The following is a 27,245-nucleotide window of genomic DNA, read 5'->3' as shown; positions in this document are numbered from 1 at the left end:
TCCACTTGTATTCTTGTTACTAAAATGAATGGTACCACCCCAAAGTAAATCAGGTTCTTGGAATAAGAAAGAGCAAATGTATTCCACTTGTTCTTATGAAGTGGTAGTAATGGGGGACATAATGTGACCTAAACTGACCTGACTTCAGAAGAAAGCAATGTTGTCTGAGTAAAAATAAACCCCACACAAGAATAGGTAAAGAGTACAAACTCCACAAAGGGTGTAACCGAATTGGGCAGTGTTAACCATCCCATCAATGGCCCACCTCATGATGAACAGTTTGACACATGCCTTATTAAAGAGAACAAAAAAATTCTTAAGTTCAGCATAAAATGGCTACCTGTTACAGTGCATAGTTCATTACAAAATAATAAAAATGGCCATACCTGTTTTATCTTCTGTGCCTCCCAAAGCTGAGAGAAAAAAAGAAAAGTTAGTTATCATGCAATATTTCAACAAAGGAACAAACAATAAATAGTGTTGTAACCCTGAGTTGAGATGAATGAGGAAGTAATGTCAGATTTTAAAGGGATATTGGACAGGCTGGGCAAAAAACAAGATGCAAAAGCAAGAAGGAAAACTCCAAATAGTCATTCTTGATTATCAAGAAAAACATGAACACATGAAAGACTAGACATGAAAAGACTAATTAGAAAAAACAAATTATTTTGTACACATAACTGACCATAAAAAAATGAATACACAAATAATGATTACAAAAAAAAGATAAAATGGGTAAAAAGCAAAAAGTAAGCCAAAAACCACAAAATGTAAAGTTTGAAGGTAACAAGACTTTAAAAGGACTATATAGCAAAGTGCAAGGTGGTAGGCAGAGGAATTCGGATGGATTTAAGCAACTTAGCAGAAACCATAAAATAAGTTACCAAAAATAAGTTAAGAAAAAAAAAAAGAATAGATGTAGGAAACAGAAGCACAAAAACCCAAACCAACAGAAGAACAAACAACTAAAATTAAAAAAGCAGAAGGACAAAAAAGAAAATTAAGCAGATGTAAAGTGATAATAAAGCAAAAAAACACTGCATTTGTTAAGATGATCAGCACACAGATTCCTCTCTCTCAGTGCGAGAAGGTGTGTCAGTTTGTTTCTCTGCTTGTTGAGAGAAGCAACATCTTCCTCATGAAGGCCTTGACTAGGTTGTGCATACAGTATAATGTGCAAAAAATATCTTTGCGTTGCATTTGTGTAATCAGTTCATTCATAAGTGCAATCACATCAACAGCAATCTGGTAACTACTCAGCGCTGCTTAGTTCAGGGATGCATTTTCCTTTTATTTGACAAAAGTCTTGAATCTCTGACTTCAGATCCCAGACCTGTTAAAGCACCTTGCTCAGCTGTGTGGTAACCCAGATCAGCGTGATCAGTCTCATGCTCCTCCAAAAGTGTAACAAACTGTCTGTGATTTAATGCCTTAACCTTGATGAAACTTACAGTATTTATTACAACATCAATCTCATGATGTTAGCACCAATTTATATAGCAATTCTTTTTGGGCTAGGTTAATCTCAGCGTCTTTTCCCTGCATCCTTTATAAAAGTCTAGCACTTTAACCTGTCAAATTAGAATAACCATGAGTTGTTGCACCAACTAACTTTTCCCAATGCAGTCCTAACTTTTGCAGGTATACACTCATTACCGGTTTAATTGACTCATAGAAGCCAGTTCCTTTATCATTTCAAAGTCTTGCGTTATTCCTTTTACAAAAAATCAGCAGCTGCACGGTGTCATGAACATCACAGCTCTCATCCAAGTACAAGGTGAAGAAGTCAACATTTTCCTCCGTATGTTTCGGCTGTAGTACCAGATTTTCTGCAATTTCCTCAACCTGTTTTGTAACGTTTGCCATGAGAGGGACAGATGTTCAAACCCATCCATCTTCTCTGGGCAGAGGATTGCCGCCAACTTCAATAATCACTCTTTAACAAATTCTCCATTAGAAAATGGTTTGCTTCTTTTTCTCAAGACTGTACAAAGACTTTTCTGTTTTTGCCATTTAGCTAATGATTCCTCTGCAGTCCTCACCTTCTCCTCTTCACATAAATTTCTTTATTATTCAGCATGCTAGGTCTTCAACTGATGGCTCAAGGTGTAGGCTTTAAATGCAGTGATGTGCTCTTTGTATACCAAATACAACAGATTCCTTTACCACTAAACACCGTGATAAAATACTTAGGAGTCCAGGATTTGTTGAATGATTGGTTATCTGCATCAACTTTTCATTTTTTACTGATTATTTTTGTTGCGTCTTTTCATAAAATGCAGACGGGATGCAGATTAACAACAGGTGTCTTCTTCCTTTCTCTGATGCAAGCTCCCACAATTTTCCATACATATCAATTTTGATCTGCAGCTGCATAGTCACGTCTAGCTGTGATGCCAAATAACACACCTATTCAAATACTTGCTGTCCACACCTTCCATGGACCAGACAGAATCAGACCATGGGCTGCAAAGTACCCAAGTCTGTCCTAGAGAATTCCCTGGCCAGCTGAGAGATGCAATCCCTCAGATGTGTCCTGTTCATTGACATCGCATTGAGTAGTTTTGTGAGTAACCGATTTTAGACTGGTGTACAATGAAGTTCACCTGGATAAGCCACTGGATTGTAAACTGCAGGTACAGCTTCCACCATGGACTGTAACAAAGAGCTCCACATCTAGCAGTTTATCAGCTATTGTACCATTCCTGTATATGCTTTTGATTTGTTAGGGAAAAAAGGGCAATTCTTACACTTTTTGATGTGGTCTTTCTAGTTAAGATAACACAAATAAAGGTGAACCACTCAACTCACAAAGCTTGTGGACTCCCGAACAATGCCATCCCAGATCATGAGAAAAGCTTACTCTTTTAATAAAATCTTATGTCTCCCCAGTTGGCTGGACAGCTTCTAACACTCCAGGTGTGAGGCCTTGGATATCCTACCCTCCCCATCTGTTATTGTTAGCACTGTTGCCATGACAATCAATCCCTTCCCACAAACCAATCTGAGTGGCAATGTTCTCACCCCTCACAAGGCTGACCTTTCACCCTACTCAGTACTAAAATCACACCTTAAGAGTCTGGAATGTAATCCAGTCACCAAAGCCCCCTAACTACATCACACAGCATTCCTAACTCAAGGCCTCTCATTACAAGGCCTCTCACTCAGAAACAACAGTTTACCGGTATATGGCATGGAGAAAGAGAGATAGAGTGTGAGAAAGAAAACTCTTCTTAACTGCACACTAATTTGCAAGTTAACACGACAGGTCATTAACAAATAAGTTACAGGCTGAAGGAACCACTGTTTTACTTCTTACTGTTGCATTACTATTTCAGTATATAGATCCAAGGAGTGTCTCCATTGTTTGTTGGGAGACTGTGTGAAGACAAAAAAGCAGGTCACTGACTGGCCTTATATTTTTTTGAAGCGCTATAAAGCAGGCCTCATGTCCAAAGAGTATGATACACACATCCTGGTAAGCAAGATCGAGTATCTGCCTTAAATATATCATAATTACTCTGATCTCCAGGCTGAGAAATAAACGAACCACCGCCGTGGTGCAGCATAAAGGGGCTTCGCCTCTGACGCTGACGTCCGAGGTTCGATGCAGTGGAGTGTGTACGCCTGATGAGCCTAAATAAGGGCGAAACACGTGTCTTATATTCTTTGCATTATTTGACAGTAAAAGTATATACCGTTGTATATAGTTTCCTCAATAATTTTCCTCAATATATAAATGACCAAGTATAATATTTTGTCTCATTTGTTTAACTGGTTTCTCTTTACCTACTTTTAGGACTTGAGTGTAAATCTGATGATGTTTTAGGTCATATTTATGCAGAAATACAGAAAGTTCCAAAGGGTTCACAAACTTTCAATCACAACTGTAACATACATATATAGTAAATACTGTATACACACGCGCACACACTCACCTAAAATACACATACGTGTCTGGCCTGGACGTCCCTCAACAGAAAGAAGGAGGAAGAGCAGCCTTTTCAGGGCACTACATCCCCCGGGACGCTAGATGGCAGCTCCCCTGGACGGAAATGGTTCCCCGGATTCCCTCAGGGCATAATGGGACACGGAGTCCGGTTCTTCAGTCCTGTTGGGTACCATGGGCGCCGCCAGGGGGACCTCACAAGGAACCTGGGGACTCCTACTGTCATTATGATCCGGAAGTACTTCAGAGGCACGAGGACAGAAGCCCGCAGTACTTCCGGGCTACTTGAGGAAGGAGGAGGTGGTGTTTGACCCGGAGAAGGAACACTTCCGGGTCAAGTACTATTTAAAGGACTGATTGAGACCCAGCAAGTTGAGTCGGAGTTGGGTAATAGAGTGACAGAGCTGCTGGGTGAAGAGGAGGATTATTGTTATTAATTATTGTTTATTACTATTGTGCTTATTATTGGAGAATTATGGAGTGTGCCGTGCTTTGTGCACTTTATTGAAGAAAAATATTAAAGTTTTGGTGCTTTCACAAGTGTGTCCTGGACGTCTGTCTGGTGGGTTTAAAAGGGCAACAGCACCTCTAGCGTAATATATATATATATATATATATATATATATATATATATATATATATATATATATATATATATATATATATATATATATATATATATATATATATATATATATATATATATATATATATATATATAACACACACTCACACACACACACACACACACATGCACTCTTAACTTTTACTCAGACCTACCTCATTTAATTGAGGGTTAATTTAATTTACTTAATTTAATTCAGGGTTGTGGTAGGAGAAGTCTATCCTGGCTGAACTAGACTAGGCATCAGTTCATCATGCCTCCACACCTACAGGGGCAAATTTAGAGTCACTAGTTAACTAATGCTGCAGAAATTTGGGGAAAAAAAACAGACAAAGATAATAGAACATGCAGAATCCACATAAGCCGGATTTGTGAGCCAAAGGAGGTAATAATATTCCACCATTCTACCCAATAAATAAATAACAGAAAAGTTTAACCATTGCCATAAGAATCATTCACTGCTTAATTCATATCAATTTTCCATGTTCAGTTGGATGAACAGAGATACAATGTAATTTATAAGGAGAATAAAAAAACAAACTGAGCATTCCTCTAAGAACCCATTCAAATCAAGCAGCAAGGAATGAGCAAGATGACAACATACTTGTGTGTTAGAAACTCTTGGGGGCAATGTTCCATGTTTGTAGTCTTCCAGAAGTTTTACAGACTCCTTCAGACGAACCTATTAGTATAAAAAGAAAGGATGTCAGAAAACTTGTATCTACCTATTAGAAAACAAAAGGACATACTTTCCCCAGTTTTTGGTAGTCTTTTTATTTTTTAGTATCACCACAAAAACACTGAATAGGAAGAAGGGTTTTTGTTTAGCTTCAGCTACATTTTATACAGTTTTCAGGGAGCACTTGGCCTCTTCTGAATACAATGATACCTTGGTGTCCAAAACACTCTTGGAGAGACTGTCCCTCATCCGTAAAACAAAACCGCTGCTTCTCCTTTGAGGACAAGAGAGAGATACTATTTTACTTTAAAGACAGCTAAGTGCTTACAGAGTAGCATGCATCGAACCATCGATCTATCCATCGATCCATCGATAGATAGATAGATAGATATATAGACAGACAGACAGACAGACAGACAGACAGACAGACAGATAGATAGATAGATAGATAGATAGATAGATAGATAGATAGATAGACTTGGCATCCCTTTAACCATGAAAATGAAGTACAATGTAAGCAAAACACCACCAACTTGTTCAATCAGTCATGTAATCTCAACTGTTGCTTGTAAACAAGACCCAGTGCTCGAATTCCTCAACTTGGGCAAACTGTTCACCCTTTACCTGTTAATAACAACCCACACTTTTTCAAGACTACAAGTTTGAAAGTATCAGTTTTTCAGTTTCTCACAGTATCACACTCGGCTACAAACAGCTAAAGTTCCAAAAAGGAGGCTACAGGTCAGATTTAAGGGGAATCAAAAAATTCTGAACTATTAAGAAAAACATCAGTAAAACCAAATATGTTTTGATTTTACATACAAAATCAGTGTGCACTAATCCAATCATTATAATATTAACAAATGATCATATTTATCACATATATCATTATATATAATATTGTTCTATACATCTAAAATAAAATATTTTGTTTTTCTTGTGCAAAGACTTGTCTTCACCAATATCATAACACATCTAATGGAGGTAGCTACTGTATTCAGTTAGGAACAGGTGGTAGTATACTGGACCTGGTCTGGGGAATAGGCTGGGTGTGGCATCCTTTCTAATTAAATTTTGCAGAGAAATCTATTCAACCCATGCTGTGAGAGATATTTTCATGGAGCAGATGGAGGATGGTTGATAGCCTTCCTTATTGCTTTTCCCTAACTGAGTGCTGCAAACAACAAAGCCCATAGAGTAATATTGACTGGTTATGTGGGTTCTTCACACACATAGTCAACATGGGGTAACCTGTCAACAAGAACTGGTTTGGAGCCTTAGATTTTTTTGGTTTTGAAGAATCACCATGGCCCTAATGTTTCTAAAGTTCCAATGTGTTGTTTGGACTCAGTAGTGTATCCAACTTTCATTGCCACTTACAAATGAATTCATAAATTTCTCCCTGAGAAAATTCATTAGCTGGAGATCTCCATTAAAATCCAAATAAAGTGGAGCTTCTGTTCCTGAATCAACATTCTGTGCACAAACCTTGCTTGTGCTTAACTGTTCATGAAGAATGGATTCAAATGATCAAAATTAAATTCCCCATGTCTGCTATCTCATACATCATCACTCTTTGATTCGAATTAGGGGGAAAAAGCATTATGATTTAGTCCAGGGATTATCATTTTCTTATATTGTTGATGTTGAAGGTTGACTAGATATTGGGTTATCTGCAAGAGAGATCTTTCCACAACATAATTTGCAGCCCACCACTGTCTGTTGCATATGAAGAGGAAAGATCCTAATACACAGTGAAGAGGCTGGAACAAATCCCCAATGTCATATTGTTTTCTAATGATGGAAATTAAATGATAGTATGATGCTTGATTTTGCAGTCTTTGATGTCTGAGTGGACTTTATTCTGGAAAAGGAAACATACTCAGTAAAACTACACCATTTACTAGAGACTCCTAATTCACTGATTACAATATCAGCACCAGCGATTATCCCTTTTAGTTTCACGCTCAACAATTTTTGATCAATTGTACAGCAGCCAATATGTAATCATAACATAGTGGACCATTGTTATATTTGATAAATAAATTAGTCTTAGAATACATTTGCACAGAGCATCAAACAGTTGTGGAGGCTGGCCTGGACACATACAGGCAGACATCGTATAATCACCCACAACACGTTTATTACACAAATTAATATTTACGCAGGTGCACACAACCCAAAAACTCCACCAAAGTCCGGGCCTTCTCAATGACATCCCTCTCTCTCTCTCTCTCAGGTCCGCCTCTACTCCTCTCCTCCAAGACTTTGTCTCTCGTCCTCCCGACTCCAGCTATCGAATGGAGGGAGGCGGCTCCTTTTATACACACCCGGATGTGCTCCAGGTGCCTCCCGAACAGCTTCCGCCGGCACTCCAGGTGTCCCTGGTCTTCTTCTCCCCAGAACTTCTGGGTGTGGCAGAAGTGCTGAGGGCCAGGGCTCCTCAGGCATTGGGGCGCCCCCTGGCGGTGACCACGGGCCCCTATAGGGTTGAGCTTCCAATCTCAGTTCCCGTGGTCCCCAAAGCCACCAGGGTGGTTACCCCCACATGGTCTGGGAGAGGCGTAAGCCCTCCTCCGCTCCTCCTGGGCGTCCCGGCTGCGTCCCGGCTGGGTACCAACCCCAGCCTCCTGTGACACAGTACAAGGGAGTTCCCTTCAAGTCTGACTCTTATTATTACTCCAAATTAGTACATGAACATTTTAAGAATCTTTAGGTTTTGCTAAGAAAAATGTAATATGACATTCCAGTTACCTTACTGAACTTCTTAAGGCCTTCACCTTAGAACTGTATAAGATTGATTGATCTTATTAAACACAACAAACCACAGACTCTTTAAAAAAAACAATTTTCTTCTTGACAGGGGAGTGCAAGAAAAACAAATTGTGTGGGTCAAAGAGCTGTATATATAGCTTAACCTTCATCCACACTCTTAATGGCATCATCCTTTTGCTTAAATGCTGTGCTAGCCGGAGAAAACTTTAAGCGGTAGACAAATGTTCAAAGTCCATCTTCCAGGACTCCAAAGGGACATTTTTCCAGGTGTTCATAAGCCCTTAGGCTTCAGAAGGAAGCTTCGGGGGAGGGGAACATTTTTTTTTTTTAACTACCACTAAGATTCCAAGTGAAGGAAATGCAGCTTTTAATTGAGCTTTAATTAGCCTTACACCAAGGAGCCGCATGAATCTAAGCGCGGCACCGAGTGGTCTCATTTGTTTCACGCGACACCTTGGAAAACAGACTGCCAGCGCTCGGCAGGGGTCTCGTCATTAGAACAATTTGGCAGCCTCTCTCAGTGCTCTTTCTGTTTAAATCACAGACGACAAGAAGCCTGAGTGTCCTGCTGAATGTGGAAAAGTGTGTGTGACACAAAATTTGGATACGAAGAAGAAAAAAAGAAGGCAATTAACAGGCCAACCAACTGCTTGGTCACAGCTTTCAACATAGGCTGCCTTCTTCAGACTGCTTCTTACTCTAAAGACAGAGCTTTCTTTCACCAACAAGGACAGACTGTGAGTCCAGCCAATTGTAGTGAAGACTGGTGTCCTCCCTTGATTACTACTACACAACAGGGAGCCAATTAAATCAAGAACTCTTCTTACCAAAAATAAATAAATAAATATATAAATAAAATAATACAATATAGTAGAGCTAATGTTGTTAGATATCAAAACCAGCAATGGTACCATTGACTTATTGACTCAAAGATGGTCAAAACGATAAGCTTACTGAAGAGTTTCTCACCTCTAATGCAAAAGGATGATTAAAGAAACAAAGAGGAAAAAGAGAATGTATTAGAACAATGTGAACTAGCATATTTGTTTTTAAAATGTATTTTACATGTCATAGCTATCAAATAATCCAACAGACCTCTTATGAGAAGTGCTCATATTTAAGATTCTTGGCCACATAATACTTTTATGCAAAATTATAATTTCTTTTAAAGAATTAGAGCATATGTCAACAGATACAGACATGAAAACACAATACAAGACAGATAAATAAGAGAGTGCAATGCGGTATGTAGGAATTATAAGAGCATTCCAGAATGTATTAACAAATTGTCTTTGTACAGCCTATGTTACATTTTTTAAAAACTCTAAATACTGTCCATTTAAATAGAAATCATAAAGACACATTTATAAAGAGTAACAGGGTTAGGTAAATGGCGCAGGGAAACAGGAAATTTTGGAACAAGGTGTTGGGGACCTAGGGGTGTCGGCAGTTGCTTGGGACCAATGCGACCTTGCTTAGAACCCCTTGCCATTATTTATAATGGAGGAGTGGAGTGATGTGCAACAAGCGTTCGCTGTTAAAGCCTTTTATAAGCATGGTGATAGTGTGACTGCTGCGCAAAGGGAATTTCGGCGTCATTACCAGTTAGGACATCACGACTGTGTCAGATTTGCTTATGCAATTACAACATGGGTGCGTAACCCCAATTGGAGTTACTTTGCATACTGCCCGACAGTGGATGGCAGCTATCCGACAATTGTTTGGAAAGCGTGTCATTTCACGCAATGGTGACATTCCGCGGCCTCTAAGATCCTCAATTCTCACGGTTTGTGACTGTCTTATGTGGGAACATCTTAAAAGCCAAGTATACCAGACACGTCCTACAACCATTGCTGAATTAAAAAGGACGACTGAAGAGGAAATCGTTGGCATTCCTCTTGATATGTTACGTCGAGCAATGCAGAATTTCCACAAGAGGCTGTCAGAATGTGTACGGAGAAATGGACAGCACCTTCATGATGTTTTCTTCAAAACATAAAATGAATATTGAATGAACATTGATTACCATTATTAACTGCATATCCTGTAACATATATTTCATCATTAAATGTAATTTGTAATGTGTTTATTCATACATTGAACATCAATTGAAAATCTCCCATTTCCCTGCACCATCCTATACTAGAACAAAATTAAATAGTTTTGGACTTCTGTTTTATTAAGAATAGTTTGGTTCAATCAATCAGATACTACATACGCCACTTGTGGCATCAAAAAGTTGCAATGGAGTCAAATTCAAGTGTTGCCTGTGAGATAAAAATACATAAAAAGAACATCATACTCCTTTAAGTGGCAGTTCTACTGGGTAAGTATCTATGCCCGGTACCTCCTTATTAATGAGAAACTACGTTCTATGTGCCAGCTTGCTACTGCTTAGTGTGTAGTTTTCATGTTGTATCTTCTATCATGTCTCAACAGACCTCAACAGATGTATTCATGTACAGCATTGATACGAACATCAATGCAGAAAAGTTCATTTATAATGTCAGTTTGGCTGCTAACAGGAATTAGCACAGCTCAGAACAGTAATTCAGTAGTCAGCAGTAATCACGCAACAACAATAAATTCTGGAAGAAGCAATAGTTTTTTCCAAAATAACATCTCCACTACCTCAGGTTCATGTTCCTTACTGAGTAGCTCTTTAGAATTAGCTGATGTCTCTGCAACATATGACTCTAGAATCAGCATGCTTTATGTGTGCTAGGGCCTCGACTATTATTGACTATATCTAACCCAAGAGCCTGACAAATACAAGAAATGTACTACTGGCAACAGTGGTGCAGCAATTACAGATAGTACCTCAAAGTTCCACAGTTCTGACTTTGAATTCTGGCCAAGACACTGCCTTTGTACAGTTTGCACATTCTCCCCAAGCCTGTGTAAGTTTTTCTCCAGATACCAAGGTTTTCTTCCAATCACTTAAAACACAAATTTTAGGAAACTGGTGACTCTAAATTGGGCATTTACTGCTGTCTAAAAATCTCTGAAATGGATTAAGTGATTTAGAAAACATATCATCCATTAATATATACAAGTCTTTTTTTTAACTTGCCTATAAAAGACTATGTATTTTGACTTTAATGAACAATTCTAATAAAGATTGAAAACTATAAAGCAAGTCAAAAATTCTGTTTCATTTATAATGATTAAATGTTTATTTTGCTTTTATCATTTACTTTTGGAAGAAATGCAGCTTGTTGTGAGCAGCGAGTGTGTATGTGTTTAAACTTATGTTAGCACATATGTAAAAATAACGCAATTAATGGATATGCACAGAGTATTGCTTTTATCACTGAAAAATGCATGTTATTGGTTACACTGAATATTCAGTTATAATAAAAAATAGAACATATACCATGATTTGTACAATGTTAGGATACTGTACAAACTGTAAATAAAATTATGCAGTGAACATTTTCTGTAATAGACTGAATAAATATTCGACAAAGTATATAGTGATAAACTGTACGTAATATTGGAAATGCCCTTTTAATATTCCATATGGGAACAATATGGTTGGTTGTTTTTACAGTTCTCATCCAAATACTGCTGGCAAAGGATATGTTGCAGGATGGCAGAGGACAAGAGACAATCCCAACAGGGACCTCCCAGAGTGAGAAACTCACACTGGCAGATGGAGAGTTCCTCTGCTGAGGGAAGACAAAGGCCACTAGTGGGCAGTAATGCTGTATCTGCTGTGAGTGCTTTGAAAAACAAACTCTCTGAGGGCACCAGAAAAGAGAAAATCAGAGAGAAGTTCCATGTAGGACTGGCCAGAGGCCAATAAAATACCATTTTTGAAAGGTTGTAGTGGAGATATCCTATCACGTAAAGGTACAACGTAGTTGCTCAATAGAGACAGCAGGTTCTCTGAAGACTGCTTAGAACTCAGTAACACAAGGAGACCATTGGCATATCTGACATGGTGACCATGGATGTAATTGTAGAGAGAATATTCAAAAACTGTACACAAGCTGCATACTGGCAGTCACAAGAGAGTATAAGGTCAAAGGGCATGTTAGGTGAATGGTCACTTGCAAGAAGAAAGAGACTAGGGTCTAGAGAGAGTGCTTGTGCAGTATTTGAAATTAGGAATGTGAGGAAGCTAACAGTTAAAGTACAAAGTCAGAAGTGTAGAAAGTGTAATAGTGATACAAATCATAATAATAAATAAAAATAATGATAATACTGTATATACTGTCAAAATGTGGTATATCGTGAAGCACGGTGAAATACACAATCCAGTGTCACAGTCAGGACAATAGTCGCAGGATTCCTCGCATATTTTCTTTCTAGACTGACCAACTTTTGAAAAGTACACTGCACAAGCACAATCGACACAAGTGTAGCTTTCTGAATCATCAGGATCACTTTTCGATTCCACTTAATTATTTTGTTAAAGGCATTGATGAGTGGCAATTTGCCAGCCTTTTGTAAAGCACCACCTGTAAAGTATAAAAAAAATCTGTATTTTTCTCCACTCAACTTTCCTTATACCCATTCAAGTAAAGTAGATACCACTTCCGGTTCTCTGATTATAATTGAATTTCATATCTGTGTGTGTTTCTTACAAAATTTCAATCACTTATCTTTGTTTATAATGCAAGTTTATATGGCAAGGAACTACTTCCGGTAATCCAATCTGATTTTTTTTTGTGGTCAGTAATGTACCACTTCCAGTCACCTGACCATGGTCAAATTTTATATCTAACAGTAAGTAATGATCATACAAAATTTTAATTATTTACCTCTAGTTATGTAATGGTAGCAATGCATATGTAATAGTCCTGATACCTGTTAGGAGATCATTTCCAGTTTTCCCGATTTAGGGTAAATTAGATATCTTTGTGTTTCTTACCCTAACAAACAACAATATAAAATTTCAGTTATTTTTCTCTTCTTATAATGCAATTTCACATGAAAGAATACTATACAACATTTCAATTAATTGTTTATTTAAACTATGTAGCCGTTTATTTGAAAAATTTTGAAATGTGTTCAGGTAAAGTACCACTTCCGCTTGACGTATGTTGCCCAAAAGTTAATACAAAATTAACATTTTGATATAACACCCATATGTGAAATTTAATTTATCTAGCTCAAAGTATTCAAGTTATCCTGTTTCCGTACATACTGTATACACAGACACACACAAGCATAACTAAAAAAATGGTCAAAACATGTTGAGGAACGCATGAAATGTGGACATTCATCAAAATCTCATGGTCAAATTTTTTCATGATTACTATATTCTCTCTACACTACGTTTCCGAAAAAGTAATAAAAAAAGAATGCATTTTCTCCAACTAACACATAGAAACTGCTTGTTTCATCCAGTAATCATTTAGCATAACTAGTTTGCAATTTCTGAAGTAATACAATAAAATGTGCTTAATTAATGAATAGAGCCCAATTAAAAGAAGAAATGATTTGAGTCTTGGTGAGGGTGTGAAGTTGCCCAGGAGCAAACTTGAAAACTGTAGTCCTGGAATTAGTCACTCTTTCCTTTTTTTTTTTACTTTCTAGTCACTCTCTTTGTGTCTAATGCGGATATATCTTATATTCAGTGGATTCCGAAAGTATTCAGACCCCTTCACTTTTTGCACTCTTCATTTTGGCATTTGGTACAATGTATTAATCCCCAAGGGGAAATAGTGATGTAGATTTAATTTTAAATGGATAATTTCCAATCTTGCCTATCACTCTTCACTCAATAACTCATAATAACAAAGTGAAAATATTTTCAGAAAGGTTTATGAATACACTGTTTGAACATGTGGCCATCATGAGTATTTTACAGGGATCCATTTTACAGTGCATTGGGGAGTTGGAGATGTGGTTACACCATGTATAATAACAATTTCCATTCCTGTTCCCATTCCTAGGACACAGAAAGTCTCACAAAAAATGCCTGATGTCACGTTCACTTCATAAACAATAAAACGACAACTACAAGCATTCATTGTCATTCTCCAACAGCAGCCATGAAGGACACGGAATGGGTGAGACAGCACTATTTTTTACATTCCAAGACCTTTGTGTCTCCATATTCTAAATGATTCTTGGGACTAGAACACCTTTTGTCTTCCTTTCCACAGTATCCAAACATCTTATTAAACGTCTTAATAATTTCTGTGCTACCTGGATGTGATCAATGACAGTCCACCACAAAAAAAAAAATACCACTTCTTGTAAAGTGTTTCAAGTATCCCTCTGTGTATTTAAATCTGACATTTTTACTTTACATCTATTTAAATTAAACTTCATCTGCCACATATCTACCCATGTCTGAATTGTGTCTGTACTAAATAAGGTTAACAGCTAAATTTTTAACAATATTACTTATTTAAATTAAAAAGAGCAGTGGCCCCAGTACTGATGCCTCAGGGATAGTACTTTTAAACATCTTTTAAAACATCACAATTTTGTTGACATTCCCTAACCATAACTTTGATTGCAGTGTTTATGCCAATGCTGCATCCATTTACACACTGTGGTTTGAACTCCCACTTCTTTAAGTGTGATCACTAGTCTTTCATGAGGAATATAGTTAAGTGTACAGTGGTGTGAAAAACTATTTGCCCCTTCCTGATTTTTTATTCTTTTGCATGTTTGTCACACAAAATGTTTCTGATCATCAAACACATTTAACCATTAGTCAAATATAACACAAGCAAACACAAAATGCAGTTTTTAAATGATGGTTTTTATTATTTAGGGAGAAAAAAAAATCCAAACCTACATGGCCCTGTGTGAAAAAGTAATTGCCCCCTTGTTAAAAAATAACCTAACTGTGGTGTATCACACCTGTTCAATTTCTGTAGCCACCCCCAGGCCTGATTACTGCCACACCTGTTTCAATCAAGAAATCACTTAAATAGGAGCTGCCTGACACAGAGAAGTAGACCAAAAGCACCTCAAAAGCTAGACATCATGCCAAGATCCAAAGAAATTCAGGAACAAATGAGAACAGAAGTAATTGAGATCTATCAGTCTGGTAAAGGTTATAAAGCCATTTCTAAAGCTTTGGAACTCCAGTGAACCACAGTGAGAGCCATTATCCACAAATGGCAAAAACATGGAACAGTGGTGAACCTTCCCAGAAGTGGCCGGCCAACCAAAATTACCCCAAGAGCGCAAAAAGGACTCATCCGAGAGGTCACAAAAGACCCCAGGACAACGTCTAAAGAACTTCAGGCCTCACTTGCCTCAATTAAGGTCAGTGTTCAGGACTCCACTATAAGAAAGAGACTGGGCAAAAATGGCCTGCATGGCAGATTTCCAAGACGTAAACCACTGTTAAGCAAAAAGATTGCTTGTCTCAATTTTGCTAAGAAACATCTCAATGATTGCCAAGACTTTTGGGAAAATACCTTGTGGACTGATGAGACAAAAGTTGAACTTTTTGGAAGGCAAATGTCCCATTACATCTGGCGTAAAAGGAACACAGCATTTCAGAAAAAGAACATCATACCAACAGTAAAATATGGTGGTGGTAGTGTGATGGTCTGGGGTTGTTTTGCTGCTTCAGAACCTGGAAGGCTTGCTGTGATAGATGGAACCATGAATTCTTCTGTCTACCAAAAAATCCTGAAGGAGAATGTCCGGCCATCTGTTCGTCAACTCAAGCTGAAGCGATCTTGGGTGCTGCAACAGGACAATGACCCAAAACACACCAGCAAATTCACCTCTGAATGGCTGAAGAAAAACAAAATGAAGACTTTGGAGTGGCCTAGTCAAAGTCCTGACCTGAATCCAATTGAGATGCTATGGCATGACCTTAAAAAGGCGGTTCATGCTAGAAAACCCTCAAATAAAGCTGAATTACAACAATTCTGCAAAGATGAGTGGGCCAAAATTCCTCCAGAGCGCTGTAAAAGACTCATTGCAAGTTATCGCAAACGCTTGATTGCAGTTATTGCTGCTAAGGGTGGTCCAACTAGTTATTAGGTTCAGGGGGCAATTACTTTTTCACACAGGGCCATGTAGGTTTGGATTTTTTTTTCTCCCTGAATAATAAAAACCATCATTTAAAAACGGCATTTTGTGTTTACTTGTGTTATATTTGACTAATGGTTAAATGTGTTTGATGATCAGAAACATTTTGTGTGACAAACATGCAAAAGAAAAAGAAATCAGGAAGGGGGCAAATAGTTTTTCACACCACTGTATATTCAACCAGCAAAAGAGAGAAAACAGGAAACCAGGCCTGCTAAATCACACACACACATTCAGACTTTCATTGAGCAAAATTAAACAAACAAACAAATCTGGATGTCTTTGGAGATGTTGTAGGAAAACCACTGAGCCCAGAGAAAAAGTCATGCAAATATGGGGAGAATGTGCAAACATCATTTGGACCATGATTTGGCACAGGATTCAAACTCTAACTAACAATTGTACCACCCTTTAAAACGGACAGCTACCATACTCTGCTGCTTATAGCTGTCTGACTTTGGATCTTTTCTGAACCAATCCACCAGGACAAAGCTGAAAAGCCAAGAAATTAGCAACAGTCTAGAAACTCACCAATGACCCTGTACTGGAGACTCTCGTGAAGATGTACTGCCTTCATTAAGTCAGAGAGAAGCAGTTTGCTTTAATTCTCAAGCATTTTGTCATTCTATCACCTATTCTGAGGAGTGTACGAGTGTTTGGTGAAAAGGTGAAGCACTCAGTGAAGGATACGATGCAAACAAAACAACTCTGCTTCCAAAATATATCATGCCAAGCTTCCAACACAACTCCCTGGAGTTACTGTATAACTTGCCAGTGTTTCAAGTCCCTAAACTGTTTAAAAGAAAGAAAACGTGCAACACAGAGTAACAGATACTACTTCTACTATTCAGTCATATGTTATATGAAATATTCATCCATCATCAAATCGATTAAATTCATTGCAGGCTGTGGGGGCGATTACCTCAAACCAAAACGTTACTGATACAAGGCCAATTTAGAGTTACCAATTAACCTAACAATCGTGTTAGGAATGTTGGATTAAAAACAGCATACCTGGAAGGACCTCCATACAGACATGTGGAAAATAGGCAAAGTCCACATGGCCAACAGCAGTGCTGGGATTCAAACCTAAATCTTTGGAACTGTTAGACGGCAGCGCTATTTATTGTATCACACTCACTAAAACACAAACACATAGTGTTCTATGTACACTAATGGCTACCTCTGCTAAATGTAACCACATTGGCAAGCCAACAGACATCTGAATGTGGATGTTATAAAAAGAATCCTTCAAAATCTCTGAGGCCTACTGGTCTCATTAACTGTTAAAAGAGACATACACATCACAGATTTTTCACACAGATTCCATTTGAGTCCTAATTTATTTAGAAAAACACACACATATAGTCTCCCACAGTTAACTCACACAAATCAGATCTGCCTGGCTGCACTCAAAAGGAGGACTGCAGAGACATAAAATGACTAAAGTACATTTACAAGTGTAGGATGAGCAGCCACTCCTTTCACCTTTGAACTACAAGCCAGTTCCCACAGAAACAGCAGACAGGGAAGAGAGAAAGGTCCCAGGATGCGTTATACAATAATGGACTTTTAATATATAACTTGGTAATAGACTGAATTAGTAAAAACAAATCTGACTTTTTAAGCTTTAATTATTATCACTGGAAAGCTCACTATTCACAGGTGATGTGTTCTTACTGTACCTCAGTCACAAAGAGTGTCCTTGGGTCAATAATATCCAAGTAATGCCTTAATCTTCCAAAAAATGTACCCTAAAAATGAGAAGAAAAAAAACATTGTTATTAATGCGTTTTTATTATTCAAAGAGCATTCTCTCATTTTAACAGTGTTAATGTTTAATTAAAAAGAAAAAAAAAGTTGAATACACACTTAATTTTTTTCTTTCTTCCTTGCATAAGCATCTGAAGATTAGCCTTCTGATGTATGCAGTCAATAAAACAAAGACTGAGTGACTGATTGGCACCCCACAATGTTTCACATTTGCACTGATATTTTAATTTTCTGATATTATGTCCTATCATTATCGAGTGTACTTAATCCAGAACTAAATCAAGGAAGGCTGAAGCCTAACCTGACAACAAAGGATACAAAGCCCAACATAAGTGGCAGACTTTTCATACTCTCATGCAAACTCACAAAGAGCCTGTTATTCAGTGTCATCAATTAACATTAACTGAACTCCTTTAAGATAGGGGTGTGCGATATTGCCAAAAAATTATATCTAGATATTTTCTGGGACTTTGATGACAAAGACAATCAGATAATATTTTGCATCCTTTAAACACCTGTCTTATTGATTTAGTTTGGTCTTGTTAATAGGATAATCATAATAATAATAATAATACATTTTATTTATATTGCGCTTTATATTTAACAATCTCAAAGTGCTACAAAATAAGAATAAATTAACAAACAAGATAATCTATAGAAATAATTTAACAAAATGCCTTTCTAAAAAGATAAGTATTTAGGTTTTGTTTAAAAGCATCAGTCGACTGTGGGGCTCTCAGGCAATCAGGGAGAGAATTCCACAGCCTCTGCGCCACCGAAGAAAAGGCCCGATCACCCATACTGCTAAGCTTAGTTCTGGGAACTTGAAGAATGTTAGTATGCACAGAGCGGAGGGTGCGTGAGGAAGTATGAGGAATAAGGAGTTCCTGTAAATACAGGGGAGCAGATCCATAGATGCACTGATGGGTAAGGAGGGAAACCTTGTACTCTATTCTAAGTGGTACAGGGAGCCAGTGAAGGGTTTTCAATATAATGTAGGAGTGATGTGGCTATGCTTTCGCACCCTCATCAGGATCCTGGCAGCGCTGTTCGGAATGTACTGGAGTCTCTGGATACTCTTGTCAGGAATCCCAATGAGGAGCGCATTACAATAATAAATAATAAATTACAGTTTACTAATGAGATTAATGGAAACAACAGTTAAGGAAAACAGATCTTATTTATTTACTTAAAACTAAAGTAAAATAACACAAAAACATTAAAATCACCACTCAAAGAATTACTGAGATCAAACAGTAAAAGTATCAGTAAACCATTTCAAAATGACCTACAGGATTTACACAAAAAGACCAACAAAAATATCATAATGAGAGCATTTTAAACACTTATCTTTAATATAGTGAAGATATGAATGCAAAGGGAATAAAATACTAATCATAATTAAAACACAGGGCATGAACATTATAGTCTGGATAAACCTAAACTAATCTGCTGTAAGGTGAATTGTGCAGCATACAAGCAAGAACAAAAACCTAACATACTATATACTACAGTGTAAAAATCGAACTGTTGGCCGTAAGTTTGCGTCCCTATTACTTGCCCAGAGAGTTTGGACACGTCATTGTTGTTATTGTTGACATCCCTCCTCGGGCGGACGTGGAGGTAGCGGGTGACATCATCCATTCCGCTGTTGCTAAAGTACAAACGCAGCACCCCGAGGCGTTTGTGCTAATCGCTGGAGACTTTAACCATGTGACGCTGGACAAAACATTACCTGCCTTCTCCCAGTATGTGGATCGTAACACCCGGGGAAATAGGACTATCGACTTACTGTATGCAAACGTTAAAGACGCATACAACAGCATCCTGCTGCCTGCGCTTGGGAAAGCAGATCATAACCTGGTTCTGCTTCAGCCTCACTACAAACCAAGAGTGAGGGAACTACCTACAACCACATGCTCATTCAGGAAGTGGTCTCCTGAGGCAGAGCAGGCTCTGAGAGATTGCTTTGGAACTACGGACTGGGATATACTGCTGGGATCATATAGTGAGAACACTGAGGAGGTTGTTGACTGCACTACTGACTACATCAACTTCTGTACGGACATTGTAGTTCCAGTAAGAACAGTACGCTGCTAACAACAAGCCATGGATTACAAGTGACATCAAGGGCCTTTTGAACCAGAAGAAAAGGGCTTTTAAAGGCGGTGATCACCGTGAGCTCTATCGCGTGCAGAAGGAACTCTGAGTCCAGCTTAGGGCGGCGAAGGAGCAGTACAGGAGAAAGCTAGAGCAAAGGTTGCAGAATAACAGCATGAAGGAAGTGTGGGATGGAATGAAGATCATCACTGGCTGCAGCTTGAAGCTGGGTGCCACCATTGAGAGAGACGGGAGAGAGCAAACCAGATGAACAACTTCTTCAACAGGTTTGACCACCCTAACCCACTCTCACCTCAGAGTACTGCACCCTCCACTCATCCAGCATACCAGCATAGGAGAGAGTTTCCCTCAACCCACTACAGCAGCCCAGGTAAGCAGAGAGCTGAGGAGACTTTGTACCAGCAAAGCAGCGGGTCCAGATGGAGTATCGCGACGACTGCTGAAGGCCTGTGCACTGGAGCTAGGGAGTCCTCTACAGCGCATCTTCAACCTGAGCCTGGAACAGGGGAGAGTCCTGAGGCTTTGGTAAACATCTTGGATCACCCCAGTCCCAAAGGTATCACGTCCTAGTGAGCTGAATGACTTCTGGCCTGTCGCTCTGACGTCACATGTGATGAAGACCATGGAGCGGCTGCTGCTTCATCACCTGAGGCCACAGGTCCACCACGCCCTTGACCCTCTGCGGTTCGCATACCAAGAGAAGGTGGGAGGAGAGGATGCCATCATCTATATGCTACACCGATCCCTCTCCCACTTGGACAGAGGCAGTGGTGCTGTAAGAATTACGTTTCTGGACTTCTCTAGCGGCTTCAACACCATCCAACCTCTGCTCCTTAGGGGCAAGCTGACAGAGATGGGACTAGATTCACACCTGGTGGCATGGATCGTGGACTATCTTACAGACAGACCTCAGTATATGCGTCTCGGGAACTACAGGTCTGACATTGTGGTCAGCATCACAGGAGTGCCGCAGGGGACTGTACTTTCTCCGGTCCTGTTCAGCCTATATACATCAGATTTCCAATACGACTCTGAGTCCTGCCACGTGCAAAACGTTTGCTGACGACACTGCTATCGTGGGCTGCATCAGGAGTGGGCAAGAGGAGGAGTATAGGAACCTAATCAAAGACTTTGTTAAATGGTGTGACTCAAACCACCTACAACTGAACACCAGCAAAACCAAGGAGCTGGTGGTGGATTTTAGGAGGCCCAGGCCCCTCGTGGACCCCGCGATCATCAGAGGAGTCTGTGTGCAGAGGGTGCAGACCTACAGTATAAATACCTGGGAGTGCAGTGGGATCATAAATTGGACTGGACTGCCAATACTGATGCTCTGTGTAAGAAAGGACAGAGCCGACTATACTTCCTTAGAAGGCTGGCGTCTTTCAACATCTGCAATAAGATGCTGCAGATGTTCTATCAGACGGTTGTGGTGAGCGACATCTTCTACACGGTGGTGTGCTGGGGAGGCAGCATAAAGAAGAGGGATGCCTCACGCCTGGACAAACTGGTGAGGAAGGCAGGCTCTACCGTAGGCATGGAGCTGGACAGTTTGACATCTGTGACACAGCGATGGGCACTGAGCAGGCTCCCGTCAATAATGGAGAATCCACTGTATCCACTAAACAGTATCATCTCCAGACGGAGAAGCAGCTTCAGCGACAGACTACTATCACTGTCCTGCTCCACTGACAGACTGAAGAGATCGTTCCTTCCCCACACTATGCGACTCTTCAATTCCACCTTTTGGTGGGGGGTAAACGTTAACATTATACAAAGTTATTGTCTGTTATACCTGCGTTTTTATCAATCTTTAATATTGTTCTTTATCTGTATGCTGCTGCTGGATTATGTCAATTTCCCCTTGGGATTAATAAAGTATCTATCTATCTATCTATATCCAAAGTTCTGTCAAATACTGCAGGGAAAAAAACTACAGTATTTGTTAACAAGTTCTGTCATATATTGCCAAAAGATAAAAAAAAACAAACCTATAACATCCATCCATCCATTATCCAACCCACTATATCCTAACTACAGGGTCACAGGGGTCTGCTGGAGCCAATCCCAGCCAACACAGGGCACAAGGCAGGAAACAAACCCCGGGCAGGGCGCCAGCCCACCGCAGGGCACACACACACACACCAAGCACACACTAGGGACAATTTAGAATTGCCAATGCAACTAACCTGCATGTCTTTGGACTGTGGGAGGAAACCCACGCAGACACGGGGAGAAACTGCAAACTCCATACAGGGATAACCCGGGAAACGAACCCGGGTCCCCTAACCGAGGCAGCAGTGCTACCCACTGCGCCACCGTGCTGCCCAACCTATAACATTTTTAAACAAATTTCTAACTTCACATTCCGTCCAATATTGCACAAATATATCAGAAAATATAAAACAATTGCGAAATTCTATTGAGTAAACTTTAAGTCTTTAGAGTCCTGGTGCTTCCTGTCTTGCTATATGGTTGTGAGACATGGATGCTATCCAGGGACCTGAGACAAAGACTAGACTCCTTTGGTACTATGTCTCTTCAGAGAATCCTTGGGTACCACTGGTTTGACGCATTACCTGCATTGTGAGAGAGCATTAGTTACGGCACTACGGTCATGTGTCACGATTCACTGAGTGATTCTCTCACAGGATTCTCATTGTTGAGGACCCAAGTGGTTGGACCAGGCCAAGGAGACGCCCACGTAACACCTGGCTGCTGCAAATAGAAGGTCATTTCCAGTGGGTGGGACTGCATTGTGTGTCTGCCTGGGGGGGGTTGCCATCCAGGATCCCGGACTGTTTTGTCGTGTGGTGGGTACGGCAACATGCTGTACCAGTGCATGCTCCCCAATCTGAACTGACCTGAAACTTCCAAGTTGTAAGACAGAAACACCAGTCTATCATAGCTTCTGGCTTCAGAGAAGCACGGTTACATGTTACAACATTTCTTTTGGTGCTGAAAGCCCACTCAGAAGGGCTGCTTGAGGCAGGGATAAACAGGGTACTTTTTTGCAAGTTTAACATACTTCTTGTGTTTTCCACGACTCAAGTGGATTTACTTTACTGTCCAGCTCAGGTATCACTAAGTAGCTCTTGATCTTTTTTTTCCCCCAATGGCACTGTGCGGAAACATATCTTCTGTGATATTCCCTGTTTTTTTTTTAATAGTTGCTAAAATAATTTTTTTTTTCCTCCCTACCTTATGTCATCATGTGCTCCAACTTCTGCAGCCGTTGGGATGGATTTAATGTGGCGAGGAGGTGGAGTTCTGTGCAAGTCTTTCAAATAATGAAAGAAAAAAATGTAGTTTGGAACCGAGGACCCCCAATCAAGATGGCTGGTGAAATAAAAACAAATCCTATAAGCATATGCTTCTTATGGAAATAAAAATAGTCCGTTTGAACAAATTATGTACTTTTTTTTTTTTTTGCCTGACACCTACAAGCCTAGATCAATTTCTCAATTTAACTTCACAAATGGTGTCTTTAACGGCAAACGATTCCCAACATAGTTTGCCGATTGCCGTCTTTTAAGCCACATCAGTTTTTTCAAAGCCAAACCACCTCCACGTGAATGAGGACGATCCACGTCTTGTAAATCTAATGACACGGATTGCAAGGCTGTTTATCCTCTAGCGCTGTTTGCTCACTCAGTTTTAGGCAGCCACGCTAGCTTAGCTTGTGGTGTGCCGACCGTGCATACACACACAGTAGTTATCCTGTTAGGTTACATGAGCCAGTGAACGTGTGGGCTCTCAAGGCATGTTTTTGATTTTTTTTGCAAACTGACATCTCAATAATTTCAACTTGCATATTATTAAAACCACAATTAAGATATTACTGTTGAGAAAACTTATCACACACTCCTAGAAAAATGCATGCAATGCTTGATCAAAACAGAAGACCTTGCAAATTACTGAGCGGGGAGCCCTCAAGTTAGATTCCAGGAACACCGCAGCATGGTACGAAAATAATAAGTTAAAATTTCATTCAAATTAATGATTTTGTTATTATAAAAAGATTTCTTTTACTGACTTTTTCCTGTGGCAGCTCCGTGAAATTTCTCAGTGGGCAGTTTTCAATACTGCTTTTCAGTAGGTGACATTGCAGTTATTCCATACACTTGGCTGAAACACATGGCAAAATGTTGTGTGCATTGTTTCCTTTTTCATTCATCTGCTCCAAAGGGCACAAGTTGCATTCCTGTCTACAAATTCATCTGCTCAGTTCTTCTCATAGCTCCTTGATATATACATATTTATTTTGGTCAGTCCTTTTCCAACTTGTTCAGCATTTCACATGAAGAAAAGATGTACCAGGAACCAGGAGGTAAAACCAGGTGAAATATTCCAGCTGAAGTCTATAATGTCCTAATAGTGGGAGTTAAGAGTCGTTCATGGCCTGAAAGGACCTTCCTCAGTTTTCCTTCAGCATCTTTCTTACTGTTGAACCAACATTGTTTACTGGCAAATTAAGATTTTACTGAAATACTGTATCCTGCATCTACTAATCTTTGTCTTTTGACAACTTTATCCCTAAATTTATGAAAAAGAATTTAATCTTTACTTTTGTCTTTTTTTAAAATTCATATCCTCATAACACAGGGACTTTTTATTTCAATAATGATAGTCACTTCTATCAATCACTTTACTGTATGTTGCATTAAGGAGGAAGTACAGACACTGTGACATTCTGGATGATCAGAATTCTTTAAATTAGCACTCTAAATGACTAACTTTTGTTGATTTTGCTTTCAATAAATTGCATTTTTCTTCCAAAATAAACATTTTTCAGTCACGCATGAAACACTGGATGAACACTGGTTAATGCTTCTGTCTTAAAAACTCACTTCCCACTTGCTCTATGGATGGAGAATGAATATTTTTCCCATAGTTGAGTGGGGTTTTCTCAGACATCCCAATGGCCTACACTTTGGGACAGCTGGTACTTCTAAACTGGCCTTATGTGCACATACAGTGCATCCGGAAAGTATTCACAGCGCATCAGTTTTTCCACATTTTGTTATGTTACAGCCTTTTTCCAAAATGGATTAAATTCATTTTTTTCCTCAGAATTCTACACACAACACCCCATAATGACAACGTGAAAAAAGTTTACTTGAGGTTTTTGCAGATTTATTAAAGATAAAAAAAAAACTGAGAAATCACATGTACATAAGTATTCACAACCTTTGCTCAATACTTTGTCGATGCACCTTTGGCAGCAATTACAGCCTCAAGTCTTTTTGAATATGATGCCACAAGCTTGGCACACCTATCCTTGGCCAGTTTCGCCCATTCCTCTTTGCAGCACCTCTCAAGCTCCATCAGGTTGGATGGGAAGCACAGCCATTTTAGGATCTCTCCAGAGATGTTCAATCGGATTCAAGTCTGGGCTCTGGCTGGGCCACTCAAGGACATTCACAGAGTTGTCCTGAAGCCACTCCTTTGATATCTTGGCTGTGTGCTTAGGGTTGTTGTCTTGCTGAAAGATGAACCGTCGCCCCAGTCTGAGGTCAAGAGCGCTCTGGAGCAGGTTTTCATCCAGGATGTCTCTGTACATTGCTGCAGTCATCTTTCCCTTTATCCTGACTTGTCTCCCAGTTCCTGCCACTGAAAAACATCCCCACAGCATGATGCTGCCACCACCATGCTTCACTGTAGGGATGGTATTGGCCTGGTGATGAGAGGTGCCTGGTTTCCTCCAAACGTGATGCCTGCAATTCACACCAAAGAGTTTAATCTTTGTCTCATCAGACCAGAGAATTTTGTTTCTCATGGTCAGGGAGTCCTTCAGGTGCCTTTTGGCAAACTCCAGGCGGGCTGCCATGTGCCTTTTACTAAGGAGTGGCTTCCGTCTGGCCACTCTACCATACAGGCCTGATTGGTGGATTGCTGCAGAGATAGTTGTCCTTCTGGAAGGTTCTCCTCTCTCCACAGAGGACCTCTGGAGCTCTGATAGAGTGACCATTGGGTTCTTGGTCACTACCCTGACTAAGGTCCTTCTCCCTCAATCGCTCAGTTTAGATGGCTGGCCAGCTTTAGGAAGAGTCCTGGTGGCTTCGAACTTCTTCCACTTACGGATGATGGAGGCCACTGTGCTCATTGGGACCTTCAAAGCAGCAGAAATTTTTCTGTAACCTTCCCCAGATTTGTGCCTCGAGACAATCCTGTCTTGGAGGTCTACAGACAATTCCTTTGACTTCATGCTTGGTTTGTGCTCTGACATGAACTGTCAACTGTGGGACCTTATATAGACAGGTGTGTGCCTTTCCAAATCATGTCCAATCAACTGAATTTACCACAGGTGGGCTCCAATTAAGCTGCAGAAACATCTCAAGGATCATCAGGGGAAACAGGATGGACCTGAGCTCAATTTGGAGCTTCATGGCAAAGGCTGTGAATACTTATGTATATGTGCTTTCTCAGTTTTTTTATTTTTAATAAATTACCAAAAACCTCAAGTAAACTTTTTTTACATTGTCATTATGGGGTGTTGTGTGGAATAAGGCTGCAACATAACAAAATGTGGAAAAAGTGATGCGCTGTGAATACTTTCCGGATGCACTGTATGTATGTCCTGCATTGTTTGGCTGAGTTGGATCCTTCCATGTACCCAGTGCTGCTAAGATATGTTATAGTAGGCTCATAACCCTAAAATAAACTTGAGAATTGATGCTTTGATATAATGTGTTGAAAAATCTCAGATTATCAGGCAGTTGAGGGTGGAGCAAATAGGTTTTCTTTAATTTAATAAGAGACTAGGTGCTGCTAGCCCGAGTCCAACGTCTTATTTTACTGCTGTTTGGGGTGGGGTGTTTGTACTTAAACTTAAATTCATTTTGATGCAGAAAGTACTAAAGAACACAAAAATATGACTAGATTTTAAACTACTGAAACAATCTAAGAAGAACACTGTACTGATTTACAAGAACTACAGCAGCCACAGGAGGGAGTAGAATGATTTAATGGAAGATGACTATTGATGATGAAGGGGTTTGTGTAGGAAACAGGCAAGATGTTCAATTATCTTTTTGTAGAAGCAACAATCATAAAGATAATCAAGAGTACTGACCCAGATCATTTGCAGATGACAATTTTTGAAAATTAGTCCAGACATGATTTTTGCATTAGCTTAGAAAATTTACTGTAATTAAAATAGGTTATTTTGCAAGCAGCAGAGGTGAACAGGATTTGTGACATTGGCAAGACTCTGTCAGCTGGAATGTGATTTAGAAAATGTGACTGTACACTTGGAATTATGGTCGTTCATTTCCTATGGACAATGTTACTTGTGCTCATTA

At 39.5% G+C, this 27,245-nt stretch overlaps 1 protein-coding gene across 2 annotated transcripts in view; it reads right to left on the bottom strand.

The window, feature by feature from the left end:
• LOC120527937 (sideroflexin-5-like) overlaps nt 1-27,245 on the bottom strand; it is a 201,295-nt gene that overhangs the window by 159,546 nt on the left and 14,504 nt on the right. For both annotated transcript variants that reach the window (XM_039751909.1, XM_039751910.1), the window contains exons 2-4: nt 17,733-17,801; nt 5,179-5,256; nt 387-413 (exon numbers count right to left, since the gene is read on the bottom strand). In XM_039751909.1, coding sequence (XP_039607843.1) covers nt 387-413; nt 5,179-5,256; nt 17,733-17,801 — 174 coding nt within the window. The remainder of the gene's footprint in view (nt 1-386; nt 414-5,178; nt 5,257-17,732; nt 17,802-27,245) is intronic.

Source organism: Polypterus senegalus, chromosome 4, assembly GCF_016835505.1.
Source record: "Polypterus senegalus isolate Bchr_013 chromosome 4, ASM1683550v1, whole genome shotgun sequence".
NCBI classification, from domain to species: Eukaryota; Metazoa; Chordata; class Cladistia; order Polypteriformes; family Polypteridae; genus Polypterus; species Polypterus senegalus.
The sequence above is the reverse complement of the archived record's forward strand: the minus strand, read 5'-3'. Positions and strand labels throughout refer to the sequence as shown.